Below are 14,013 nucleotides of genomic sequence, written 5' to 3' on the forward strand. Positions count from 1 at the left end.
CTGATTTTTGAAAAGACTTTGAAGAAATCCACCAATTTGGCATCGCGTTAAGCAATTTGTATGTTTGAGTTTTAAAAAAAAGGTAGTGAACAATTTGTAATGTTTTTTTCTAACAAATTATTGGTGTATAAACTACTTAATTACCATTTGTTATAAAGAATATTGTTCAAATAAAGTTACATACACTACCTTTTAACTGATTTGGTTGTATAAATATTTTTATATTATCATTGTATAAAACTTAAACTCCAGCAGTGAACTCAAGATTGAGGCTAATGATGGGGAGGGAGTCCACTGGCTTATCGTTGGCCGCTTTGGGGAGCTCAATTTCCTTTGTCCTTACATCTGGAATTGACAAATTGCTCTTTGTTAAGTTTCTTCTTCTATTTATTTTTTCTGTAAAACATATGTTTTTGACTGTTCAGTTAATCATATACATGAATCAAAAGCAAAAGGCATAAGTAAAACTTTACTGATTTTTGTTCGGCTAGTCATACAAAGTTTAGTTATTAACCTTTCAACTTGTGGTCCCTCGGGGCATCGATCCAACAAAAAAATCATTTTTAACTTACGCAATTTCATTCGTTTATAAGCACCTTTTAATTTATTTGCGCAATCAAAATGCAAATAAGTCATGTGCTTATAAGTCAAATCACCGAAAAATAAAAGTTGGTTACCCTAGCCTTTAACTTATGATTATTCAACTTATGAGCACTTTTAATTTGCCCAAAAATTTTAACACATGATCAAAGAACTGCAATGTATCATTAGAATTAGCTTTGTGCGATTAAATTTAAAAAGCTTTATTTCCGCCGCTATTAGTTGGTAAAACATCAAGGAATTCGGTTGTTCGATTTCAAATATCTCAACATTATCTTTAACATATGATCAAGGAACTGCATGGTATCATAAGAATCATAGACAAGAGACCAGTGGCGGAGGCAGGATCTCCTGCGAAGGAGGTTCAAGAAAAAAAAGATCATAGCTAGTGGGAATCGAACCTATGACCTTTCAAAGATTTTGAACCCCTTGATCACTAACCTACACTTTTGGACTATGTCAAGGGGGTTCAAAACTTAATATATAGAGGTAAAAAATATATTTTGCCTTATATATACAGTGTTGTTTCGACGAAGGGGGTTCGGGACCCCTCCGCCCCCCTAAATCCGCCCCTGCAAGAGATACATGTACAACTACTTTTATAGTTTCAGCACAAACACAACTACTACTTTTATAAGATAATTTATGAATTAATTCTTAGAATGTAGTACAATATTTTGGCCGTGAAAGTGTCACATATGTTATCTTCTCTTGAACACGTAACATAACACACAAAAATATTCCCAGTTAAAATAGAATTAATGACAAAGTATTATACAATATCATCAGTGTATACAATTATTTTTATACCATTAAGTCGTCAAAATAATGTTTATGGATAAGCCTTCTTAAAATGAAGATTTATAATCTCAACTTATGATCTGCTATAATAGGTAAAGATGACCTGATTTGTACACCGACAATGTATATTACTTAAACTCATTAAATAGGGCAAATAATAACATGAGAGCGTGCCGAAGAGTAAATGACCAAATGGCTATTTTGAGGAGATGATCAATTAAGCATCATTCTGCACCATGGTTTCCTGTGTGTTTCATGCACGGAACAATGATGCACCAAGTCTCTTTCATAACTGATAATTTCAATGTCAATCGCCTTGAAGATCAGAAACAAAAAAAATTATTAATAAATGTATTGATAAGTGACATATAATCTGAATTAATTATCTTCATGTTGTAGTTTATATAATAAGAAGACAAGTGACATATATTGTAGTGACCAACTCATGCCGCATACTTTATCCTAGAAAACAAGTTACATCTCTTAAAACATAAACAAAGAAGAAGAATCAAGAAACTGCACTCTTTGGCTGGGTCAAACTGACTATTAAATCTTATTATTTACAACTCCCTCTCCAAATTTAATCCTTTTTATTCTTGATTTCTGTATAACAAACAGAAACCCTCCATATGTTATCACAAGAAGCATAAATAATTAAAAAAAGAACAAAAAAATCCATCTTAACAAGTGCAAAGAAACTTCCTACCTCTATTTATCATTTGACAGGATCTTCCCTTCTCTCTTCATATAAATACATACCATTTCACCAACCTAGTTCTGCATAAAAACTATCACAAATCCATGACTTTAATTCACAATTCTTCACTCTTGTGATCTATCTAATTTTACTTATCCCAACACTTAACATTCGCAAAATGGCAAGGAAAAGACGGGCCAGTGAGGGACTTGGTGAAAATAAAACTCGCAATGATGATCAAGCTGGGAATGCAGCCTGGAACGAGATGGTAAAGGAAGCAGCGGCTGCAGCCGCGCTCGGGGGAGCGCGGCGAGCACGAAAAAGATTTGTGGGTGTTAGACAGAGGCCATCAGGTAGATGGGTTGCTGAAATAAAAGACACCATACAAAAGATAAGAGTATGGTTAGGGACTTTTGACACAGCTGAAGAAGCAGCAAGGGCATATGATGAAGCTGCTTGTTTACTTCGTGGAGCCAATACTCGAACAAATTTTTGGCCTAGTTCTTCATCTTCTTCTTCTACTCCAGCTCTTCCTTCAAAAATTACCAACCTTCTTCTTAATAGACTCAAAGCTAGAAATAATTCCTTAGCTGCAGCTACCTCTGCTGCTTCTTCTGAGCCTGTGGAAATTCATGATCAGGACAAACAGTTAGAGGAATACAGAGATGAAACAGCTTATTTTTCGGATTCACAGTTTATGGAGTATCTCAAAGACCCTGAAGATCAGATAACTGATAACAACATGATAAGCAATACGAGTGCAATTAACACGAACAATTTCACAAACACCTTGGAGGCATGCTTGACTGAAAACGATTACAGCATAGTTCAGCCTGTGATGAAAAGCGATGAAATTAACTGGAGTGGTGGAGAGATTAATAATAATCTTGTGGAAGACGAAGAAGAGATTGAAGAGGAAAATGATAGTACTGATATAGGAGATGTAGAGCCAATTAATTTCCACTTTGTTGATGAAATTGGATCGTCATGTTATTATTCACCATTTGAGATAGCTGAAGAGATTAATTCAACAGACACAATGGATCAGCAGGGGATATTTTACGGAGACGAGTCATGTATAAGTGAGGCTATGAGGAGGATGAATTACGAGAGGAAATTCTCAGCATCACTTTATGCATTCAATGGGATTACAGAATGCTTAAAGTTGAAGCTGAAATCAGGAGGAGTTGTGCAGAGAGAAAGATGTGAACAATTAAGCAGACTCAGAAATGCATGCAAAAGGAATCGTAAAGAGGAGGAAGAGGATGAGAAGAAAATTAATGAAACTGAATGCAGTTCACAAAGCTCATCGGAAACAGGACAATCTTCTTTATCAGAGATTACTTATGAAAGTGAATTGTCTCTCTGGAGCTCAATTGATTTACCACCAATCTGCGCCTTTTTTACTTAGAAAAAACAATTTTTCTAGGGATATTTTCTTGATTTCTGTTCTTTTTAGTAGTTGTCTGATCAGGTAACTTTTGTTTTCACAGGGTCAAGATGAAGATTACTCTCTCTTCTCGTTTATCTTTTTCAAGATCAGTAGACACTGACTGATCTTGGTCTCGGCAAAACAAAATGCATCTTAAGCAAAATCTAGATGTTATCTTAGAATTCATACGAGTTGGTTTGTGGAATATAATGTGCGACTTATTGTCCAACTTTTGATCTCTTCAAATTTGAATTAGGTCAATTCCTCATGGTTTTCCAATGAGTTGTATGTGGATAAAAAGAAAAAGGGACATTGTTGTTTACATTTTTCGAATTAATATAATGGAAGCACATATGAAGTTCGAAAACTATTACTATGTTCTTGAAGCCTCATTTCATCTCAAAATTATCATGTTCTTACGCAACATATTGTCTAAATATTATCATAAAGTGGTTTTATCTTAGAGTGATCAAGGTCTGTAAACTTACAGATTGTCAGAACATAAAGAAAAGAAAATCCTCTGAAACCTAAAAGAATAATAAATTAAGTAGGAGAGAGGTGCACGAGAGCACACTAATAAATTAAAGCCAAACAATACAAAAGGTGTCAAATGACTCTTCATCTTGTGAATGCTTCCCATTAGTTCAGTCTGTTAACTGAACACCAGGAAACCGAGAACAATAGAACACTATAGTAAGCACGTTACAGATGGGAAAAGCTAGAACTCCTAGAGAGTCGACAAAAAGATTTGCTAGGCACCTCTGACAAAACAGGGTGGAATTTAGCAACAGAAATTTTTGTAACTGAGCTGGTATACCAATTATATACATGGACTAGCTCTCTAGGCAAGCATCAATAGTTTTCCAGGTTAGATTAAGATTGCCAGACTTTAGAGAACCCGAAGCTGAGCAAGGAAAGCAGCACAGAGATCCAAGAAAAGGAACTGTGGACCCTGTACTCTTTGAAGGTCAAGCAGGTATTTCTCCTCCCGAGTTTTATAAAGCTGCAATCGTTCACAAATTTAAAAGAACTCAGTTTAAAGGAATTTCAACAATATCCAAGCTGATTAGCTGATATTTAAAGCAGTATAAAAGAGAAAAAGGGTCATCCAAACAATGTACTGTCACTCAAGCACCACAGCATAGACTAACTGGATTATAGTGTTCAAAAGAGAGAAATACTAACACAAGACCTTCAATAGAAGTCCAAGACTATATTATTCAGTAAGGTTTGTGCTTTAAGTAAAATCTATCCAGATTTGCTTCTAAAACATACTGGAATACTAACTAAAATCAAGCAAGAAATTTGAAACAATGCCACAAACATCAATTAATTCACTGAAATTCAGGGATATGCTCTAAACACACAACAGCACTCACAAAATCTGCTTCAGGACCTCCATAGTAAGCCGTCCACCGATCATGGACATTATACTTCACCATCTTTACATGGAGAAGATTTCTTTCTCACCTAATTTATTCTGTGTTGTTTGCTTATCAAAAATAAAAATAAAAATTATTTGATGCTGTTTACATCATAATTGAGCTCTAACATTCATTTGTATGCCACAACATAGACTATCCAATGACCTTCAAGATAATCATACTTTTTGTTGGGTTCTCTAACTCTTTTAAACCCTTGTATGTGGGACTTTTCACTTTTAAATCATATATTACTACATGTAAAAATATGCAAAATCTTCTTAACACAGTCTTAAAGGAACGACCATATACGTAGCGCTTCACAGGCATATGAAATCTAGATACAGAATGGCAGGATATTCATTACCTGAACTTCAAACTTCACTGCATTAGGTATAGTGACACCACCGTTCTCAATGACGGTTGAATCATCTCCAAAGAATGGATTGTGTATGGAATTATTACTCATGCCTTCATGATGGCCAGGTACGCCAGGAACCCATTGGCATTTCATGTTGTAGGGTCCGATCTTCTTCCAACGTACATTCAGTCCTTGCAGAGCTTTCAGAACCTCTGTCATTATCTCACGTGGATGCGCTCGAGACTAATGCAAAGCCAAAACAAACGGTGTAGCATATTGTTTATCAGAATAAAGACCTAGATTGAGTTAAAGGAGTTCAATTGAGAACTCATTCAATTGGCAAATGTCATAAATGGAACAATAACTGATTTTGACCGATGAATCAAGATCTTCTCGATGTTCGTAAGAATTTTGATACACGTTCCACATGAACCTATGAAGAACCAAGTTCTCAAACACTGTCTTTCCCTCCCTCCACTGGTTAACAAGAACCAATTTCCGCACATTTTTATGGTAATAACTAAATAAGATAAATGTATAGTGACTTGCTTGAAAGTCCACAAACCTGGAGTCCAAGAGCCCATTTCCTTTCGACGGGAAACTGCCTCGCACCAACTTGTTGAAAATCCATTATTCCAGGCAAGTGTTGCCCAACAGGGGAAGCAACAGCTTCACTTGAATTTATTTGATGATAACCGTATTCCTGTAATGGCATATTAAAACATCCATAAGCAAAATTGTTTCAGAGAAAAGATAGGATTAGAAAAATGCAGCTTAACTAAATAATTAGATGCTCAAAACACCATATTTTTAGGGAAGAGGTCCATTACAAATTGGTAAGAAAATGCGCTCCTTGTTTACTGAAACAGATCACAAAGATACTGCAGATTCGTTCAACAAAAACATGCAAAACGCACCATAGTCTCCTGGAATTCAGCTCCCATGTAGCCACTGGAAGCACGAAAGCGGTTGTCCAGCAGCAAATAGTACGCCACAGTACCCTGAAACATTGAAAAATGTCAAACTGGCTGTTCAGATTATTTTAACCAAAAAAAAAAAAGAAAGAAGATGGTTGGATCCGTAACACAACCTCATTCTGAACTCTATTGCAGAGAGAGGCAACAAGGCTGTTCCTGTCAAATCCCCTTTTGACCACCTCTTGAAGAATATCTTCATCAATCTGCAATTAAATATTTTAATTTACCAGGGAAGATTATCTGATTCATAACAGTATTTAAAGCTGTAAAATTGTGAATTGAATGCTAAGAAGACCCTAGATATCATATAACAGCCAGATGGTGAGTGAAGATTCGTAATACCAGATCACTGAAACAGCAGGAAAGGACTCTGTTCTTGTATCAAAAGATAAACGACGCTTGGATTGATAAATAAGGATATCATATTCAAGCATTTAAAGGGAATCGGGTTCAGCAAGACAAATTTGACATTTGTCCTAACAAAGTCTGATTTCCCCCCCTTTCTTTTTAGCTATTATATATTGAAAGCAGAGCAATGTGCTCTTATAACAAGAACGTTGCAAAGCAACTCTCAACTTCCCCAAGGTTCAGTTTTCCAAAACAATTGTTAAACTTATTCAAACTCAGATGCAAGACTAAATGAGCATTACCTTTCCTTTCTCTTTAACCATTCCTTCACTCTTTTTCTCTGGGAAGAAGGGCAGGGTAGATAGAATAAGGAGATAGTCTAACATCCTTAAAGGCAACAAAGATGCATAAGCAAATAGGGAAATAGAGGTTGCTTAAGTTGATCGTTTAGCTATCTGAGCATCCTAGAATGCATTCTCAACATTCCCACCATATGATGGCTCTGTCAAGATGCAAGCTCTTCATATGATAAGCACAAAACAGAACTGTAAGAAATGCAGAAAGCAAAAACTTGAAAGACTAAAACCATTAATACATTTGATGTTGGTTCCAACAAACCTTTTTCGCTTGTTGCATCGTATCTGGTGGAGGTACAGCTAAATAGCGTGGTAGATGAGCTTGGAACCAAGGGTGCATACGAATCTCAGGAATAGTCATTCGCTTCATAGGGTCAACTATAAGCATCCTTGGGATCAGATCCCTTGCACCAGCTGATAAATGGCTGGGCAGAGTATACATACCACCCTAAAGACATATAATACACAGATAAACATGAATAGCAATTAGTTGAGAGAGAAGCTTCAACACATGAACTATGTACACTTGGACAATTCCTTTTTTTGTTTTTAATTTGGAAGGACAAAGTTTATAAATAAAATATTGGACCATAAACTGAAGTTGGGATAGAACATTAGTATGTTCTGCCAGACCAATGAAAAGTTTTGCTACACGAAAGTATCTGACTAATAACGTATTTAATACCTAAAGTAGGATATGAGGCCAAATTTTGCATTCACTTCAGTCCCACCAAAAATAATTCTGTCCAATTCAAATGTCTATACGCATTAGATATGTGGAAAATTAGCTTTGTTTCCAAGATTGGAACCTACGATTCTATGTGGTCACGCCAAGGGTCAATCATCAGCCATTTCACGAAACAACTGTATGAAGATCAACACCTAATAATAGTGGATTCCAGACAAATTGCATACCTTTATTTTCTTAAAGAGGTTGGGAATGTTTTCATCATCAAATGGAAGGGTGCCACAGAGAAGAGCATATAGAATAACACCACAGCTCCATACATCTACCTCAGGTCCAGCATATAACTTTCCTGATATCACCTACATGGAGAAATGAAGATCGTAATGAAGCAAACTTTTAAGCAGTGTACCATGATATTGGGAAGGACCTAAATAATATTATTATCAACTCATTTTAAATGCAACAGTACCTCCGGCGCAGCATAATTTGGGCTACCACAACTTGTCTTGAGAAAGTGACCATCACGCATGATATTACTCAACCCAAAATCTGCAATCTTCACATTCCATTTGGAATCCAAAAGGAGGTTCTCAGGCTTAAGATCTCTATGAACCACCATGTTCCTGTGGCAGTACTCCACACCAGAGATTATCTGTGTTTGAAGAATAAGAGTACCATTAATAATTAATAGGTAAACAGCATGAGAAAACTCAGAAAGGAGGTCATATCTCCACCTGCTGGAAGAATTTACGAGCTTCATCCTCTTGTAGTCTGCCCTTCTCCACAATGTAATCAAACAGCTCACCAGATTTCACATACTCCATCACAACATATATATCTGATGGTGTCTCTACAACCTCATACAGCCGAATGATGTGAGGATGCATGAACAATCTCAATATTTTAATTTCCCTTCTCACTGCCAAATGTCAGCATTGTACGACTCTTATTAGTCTATAGACAAAACCACTAACAAAGTAGTATCTGATAACTATGAGCCAGGTTTCAGAGAAAGTAATGACCAGTGTCAAGAGCAAAATCAATTTCCTCCATCATACACATACAAGCTACCAATTTGTATAGGAAATCATTCACAAATCTACCTTCCACTCCCTTCTAAAAGATGATCAAAAGACAGAAGGAAAGGGATAAAAGAGGAAATTTATCGAGAAAATCAGGAAGGCAACACATAGGAAACTTATTAGTTAGATAACAGTCTTCATCTGCAAAGATTGGGCTTGTCCCTCTCCACTTGCCTACTTCATGCTTCTTTCTGATAGAATATGGTAGAAAGGAAAAGAAGAGAGAACTCTCAGATCACAAACTGTTAAAGATTGACGTTATTAATTCCAACTTGTCCAGTCAATCGAATGGTTTGTTCTTAGTTGATTGTTTAGCTGCAACTCCCACACCTGGTTATTGACTTTGGATTGAGGTTGGTAAAACCAAATAGGGTATCCAGGTTTAATACCATCAACCTTCTGACTTACTTATAATATCCTCTGGGACTTTTAACAGTATATTCAAATTCTTTTGAAACTAATTCACTTTAAGGCTTTAAAGCTTATCAGTATTGTTGTTTCTCTAATTCCGTCCATTGAATATCTAGAGGTGCACCTTTGCAAGATCGAGCTATCTAAGTCAACCCTCCTCCCCATTCCCAAATAAAAACGAAAAGGCTAAAGCTTGGAAGGGCCAATGTGCAATGAACGAGGAAGTGTAAGTGCCATAACCAGCCATCACATTTTTAGTTGGTTTCACAACGCTCTTCAAAACATAAGAATGAGTAAGAAAGAGTGTTTCTAAAGGCTCGTCTGAAGTGCGCTCCAGCTCTGAAGTTGGGTGCAATGTACGCTAGGCGTTTCACTTCTCCTAGGCAGTGCTTCAACATAGGCATCAAGGTGTATAAGTACTTGTGATTATTCTCTCTTGCATTATATGTATATTTTAAAAAGAAAAAAATTCCGTATATTTGCCTTTCAGCAAACCAATGCTTTAATTGCGCTTAAAGACTCCATGTTAGATTTTATTAGCTCTCTCACTATGGCTTAAAAGCCAGTTTTTTCCTCTTGGTTTTGGTTTTGCTCCAAGCTCTGACCTAAATTTTTTGTATTAGGAGCAAACTGAACTTTTTCTTGTACTCTTTGCATCTTCTTGATGCCTTTAATGCAACATCTTACTTCATCAAAAAAAAAACTCCATAGACCATTGTACTTCTCTATGCATGCCTTTCGACAATATTAACTAGAAACCTGAGCATATTTAAGAATCAAATACAAATTCAACTTCAAGCATAAGGAGAGATTGATTTGAAACCATCAAGACCTTGTAGAGAAATGAAACATTATTTACATGTTTTCCTATACCTTTTTCTTCCATTTCCATGTTCTTGATTTTCCGACGATTGAGAATCTTGACAGCAACTTTATGCCCTGTTAAGGTATGTTCAGCTATTTTAACTTTTCCGAATGATCCAATGCCAAGAGTTTTCCCAAGCTTATAGTTCCGTAGAAATGACTCCACGCTGCTCCCACCTTGGACTGTTGATCCATCCATTTTCCTATCAATGAAGAGTAATTTGCTAGAATTAGAGCTTAATGTACACAGGCATTTATCATGATTCATTTGCAGAAAAGTAAATGCCTGTGTACATTAAGCTGGTGTGACACATGAACTAGTGACAAAAAAGCTGACGTGGCATATTCATCTTATATGTGTCCTATTTAGTTTAGGGATTTTGGAACAAGGCATTAATATAGCTAAACCGCAAATACGATTGACTCAATAGGGACACGTAAGATAATACTTTTTTATCTTAACAGTTCATCTCCCAGGGGGCATAGAAACAACATCAAGAGGATCTCCACTAGGTTTGATCCTACACTATACATACATACACACATATACATAGCACCACAAAAACATAGTGCAAAATATTAGGTATAAATTTCAAAAATGTAATATGAAGATATTGAGAGGGATGTGGGAGCATACCAAGATAGATAACTTTAGGAATAAAAATATTTGGGACAAGGCTAGCGTGGCCCCCGCGGAAGACAAGTGCGGAAGAGGCTTAGATGGTTTGGATATGTGAAGAGGTGAGGAACAGATGCCCCAATAAGGAGGTGTAAGAGGTTAGCTTGGTAGGTCTGAGGAGAGGTAGAGGTAGGCCAAAGAAGTATTGGGGAAAGGTGATTAGATAGGACATGGCGCTGCTTCAACTTACCGAGGACATGACCCCTGATAGGAGTGTGTAGAGGTCGAGAATTAGGGTAGAAGGTAAGTACGTAGTCGTATATTTTCCTTGTCCATACCAGTAATATTAAGGTTAGTTTTGTATTTTCTTATTTTTTAGATTTCTATTATTACATGTTGTATCTTTCGCTTCGGCTTTCTTGTTATCTTGCTGATGTAACTGCCTGTTGCTATTGCTTCCTTTTGCATCTTTCCTTGAGCCGAGGGTTTATCATAAATAGTCTCTGGGATAAGGTCTGCGCACATACTACTCTCCTCAGACTCTACATGTGGGATTACACTGGGTTTTTTGTTGTTGGTGGTGTTAATATGAAGACATCCAGGTGATGCTTGGATAACACATCCCATGATTGAAGAGCACCACTAGTTAATGAGCTCCTCAGCAATAACCATAAGCAATTGCCCTTCGGCAAAGTGACTACAAGCTGCATACATCAGTAGAGCCTAATCCAGGAGATGTCTCAAACCAAAGGGGAAATAAGCAAGGAAAACATAACTTCAATTTGGTTATAAGTCCAAATATTTCCTAAAGGTAGGCGCCCACGGGATGTTAGATCATAGATGGCACCTTTAAATCAACATTCAAGCTTTTCTCTTACCTAGTTAAGTAAATGATAGGAATTTCGAAACCCTAAAAGGAATCTCAACGGTAGCATAACACTAGTTTCATGGATAAATTGTTGAACTGTATGTAACTGGAATTGTCTTCCCTAAATAGCTTTAAAGAAAATCAATCAATCAACTTTCCTTAATTAAAAATTAGTCTGGGTTTTGGCTATACCAAACTCTGCTCTATTTTGGCGAATTCCATTCAAAACAAAATAAGTCTATCACAGCGAAAAGAAATCTAGAAATTCACAAATATCTTAACTGAAGAGACCACAGATCTGAGAAAATTCAAGGACGCAAAGAAGGAGATTGTACAAACACGAATTGCATAAATGCAGAGATAGCGTTGAAGCAGGAAATTGAGAAACTCACCGGCGAGGAGCGATGAAGCAGGTTGAAAAAGCAACGTAAGGAGAAGAGCTCTGCAGAAACGAAAGCAAGAGAAGCAGTGGTATGAAATTGAAGAAGAGAGGATTGGGAAAATTAAGGTATTAGGTTCGGCATTTGGGTTATGTAAAGATTGTAACTAGATTCATGGAATACAAGGGGAGGGAAGTTGAGTGCTTCCTTCTCCCTTTAATTTCCTTTTGAAGTGTGTTATATTTCCTAAATTAAGCTTAAACTTAAGTCATCCAGATATATTTTAGTTCATGAAAAGAAATCGGACCCATTTTATTCCATAAAATGTTAGTTTGGGCATTTTAACTATTCACTAGGTATTTAAAGCTTAGCAATAATTTTCGCTAATTTTATTGACCAATAGATCATACTATTCTTGGATGTACTATATAGTTTTTAGTAAGTTTTAGATATTTAGATTCGGTTAATTTTTTAAACTCTAATGTGATATCTTATTATTTTAAATTTTTTTGACTTTCATCGATAGTTATAATCTATCTATATCTATATCTATTTATATCTATATCTATACTATATTAAAAGTACGAATACCCTTGGCGGAATATAGTTCGCTTTTTTTATCCTTTAAAAATTGATTTTCTACTAGACAAAATAGTCATTTAGTTATATATCCTAATATTTAAGAATTTGAAATCAATTAAAATTTTACTTATTAAAGTTTTTCCTTATTTAAAGAACCCTAATATTTAGAAATTTAAATCAACTAAGAACTTTTATATCATTAAAATTCTGATCCTAAATAGGGGGTATCCACGTTAGTCTAGAATTCTTTTACCTCACATTGCAAGATGCAAAAGTTTGACAAAATAAAGGACTTGATATAGCTAGAAATTTGGGGTAGCAAGTAGTAACCATTGTTTTAAAAGGCGTGGGCGTAAGGCGAGACATTTTATATATACCTTATCGAGGCCTAAGCCACGAGGCACGGGGCGTAAGCCCCATAGGTATTTAATTTTTAATATTTTATAAAATAATATAATTATAGTAAATATTTATAAACATGTAAAATTGCATAAAAATTGAAGAAAACTATAAATATAAATATATATATATATATATATATATATATATATATATATATATATATATATATATATATATATATATATATATGCTCCATCCCCACAAAAAACTAGTCAAAATAATCTATTATACGCTACTTAGAAGCACAAGTAACTTGAGTCGAAAAGAATAAAGTTTTCTACATAGAGTAACAAAAAGGATGACTAACCTGCAATTTGAACTTTGAACTTGCTGTTATGAAGGAGAATAGAGTTTTCTTTGTATTTGTAAAAAAAATCTGAATATTTTTAGCTTTCGGGAGATATTAGCAGACTAGCGGACAAGATAAAAAATTGGGAAAGACCATGATTTGGGGCTTCAATTAATAAAAAAAGTCTTGACTTTTAAATTTAATACATTTCAATTTTTTTTTTAGAACTTTTGAGTAATTACCAAGCTGACTTTTGAGAATTTGGGTATTATACGAAGGACTTATTCAACAAATTTTATTTTAATTTGAAAAAGTCTCCGGGGCTTACACCTCAAACGCCCGGGCGTACGCCTTGAACGCCCTGGCTTATGCCCTGAATTGTTGAGTGTACGCTTCTTAAGACTTTCGCCCCATACTATCGTCTCAGGGTATTTTTGGTGCAAGACCTCGCCCCAAAAACGCCTTTTAAAACAATGGTAGCAACTATGATAAGACACCGAGAAACCAAAAAGCTTGTAAGCCATGAAATACTTTCAGCGTGCAGGCGTAAGTATGCATTTTTATTCTTTCTTCCTAATTTTTAAGTTCTTTGTCTTTTTTGTTACGTGTTCGATTCTTGTTATGGTAATAGATTACTAAAATTATGTTAAAAGAACTTATGGATCATCAATAACTCCTATATTACCGGAGAACTTATCAAAGAATTATATTATATTTAAAGTACAAATTTTTTTAGTGAAGTGTTATTTATTTTTTATCCTTTAAAAATTAATTTTATACTAAATAGGATTATAATTTAATTACTTTTTTAATATTGAAGACAACCCATAAATAC

General features: G+C 35.4%; 2 protein-coding genes across 3 annotated transcripts; one reads left to right on the plus strand and one right to left on the minus strand.

Annotated features, from left to right (window-relative positions):
- Positions 1–1,884: 1,884 nt before the first annotated feature.
- LOC107790536 (uncharacterized) lies at positions 1,885–3,509 on the plus strand. Its single transcript, XM_016612470.2, has one exon. It carries the CDS (start codon positions 2,277–2,279, stop codon positions 3,507–3,509), a length of 1,233 nt encoding a protein of 410 aa, XP_016467956.2. The 5' UTR covers positions 1,885–2,276.
- A 566-nt stretch (positions 3,510–4,075) lies between these two features.
- LOC107790535 (SNF1-related protein kinase catalytic subunit alpha KIN10-like) lies at positions 4,076–12,175 on the minus strand. 2 transcript variants are annotated; one of them, NM_001325500.1, is given in 14 exon segments: positions 4,076–4,533; positions 5,319–5,555; positions 5,878–5,961; positions 5,963–5,968; positions 5,970–5,980; positions 5,982–6,015; positions 6,230–6,313; positions 6,403–6,492; positions 7,256–7,441; positions 7,909–8,040; positions 8,151–8,333; positions 8,416–8,600; positions 10,048–10,241; positions 11,918–12,063. In NM_001325500.1, coding segments are annotated over 13 exon segments (1,536 nt in total). In that variant the 5' UTR covers positions 10,238–10,241; positions 11,918–12,063; the 3' UTR covers positions 4,076–4,419.
- Between the last annotated feature and the right edge of the window lie 1,838 nt (positions 12,176–14,013).

Source organism: Nicotiana tabacum, chromosome 17, assembly GCF_000715075.1.
Source record: "Nicotiana tabacum cultivar K326 chromosome 17, ASM71507v2, whole genome shotgun sequence".
Lineage (NCBI taxonomy): Eukaryota > Viridiplantae > Streptophyta > Magnoliopsida > Solanales > Solanaceae > Nicotiana > Nicotiana tabacum.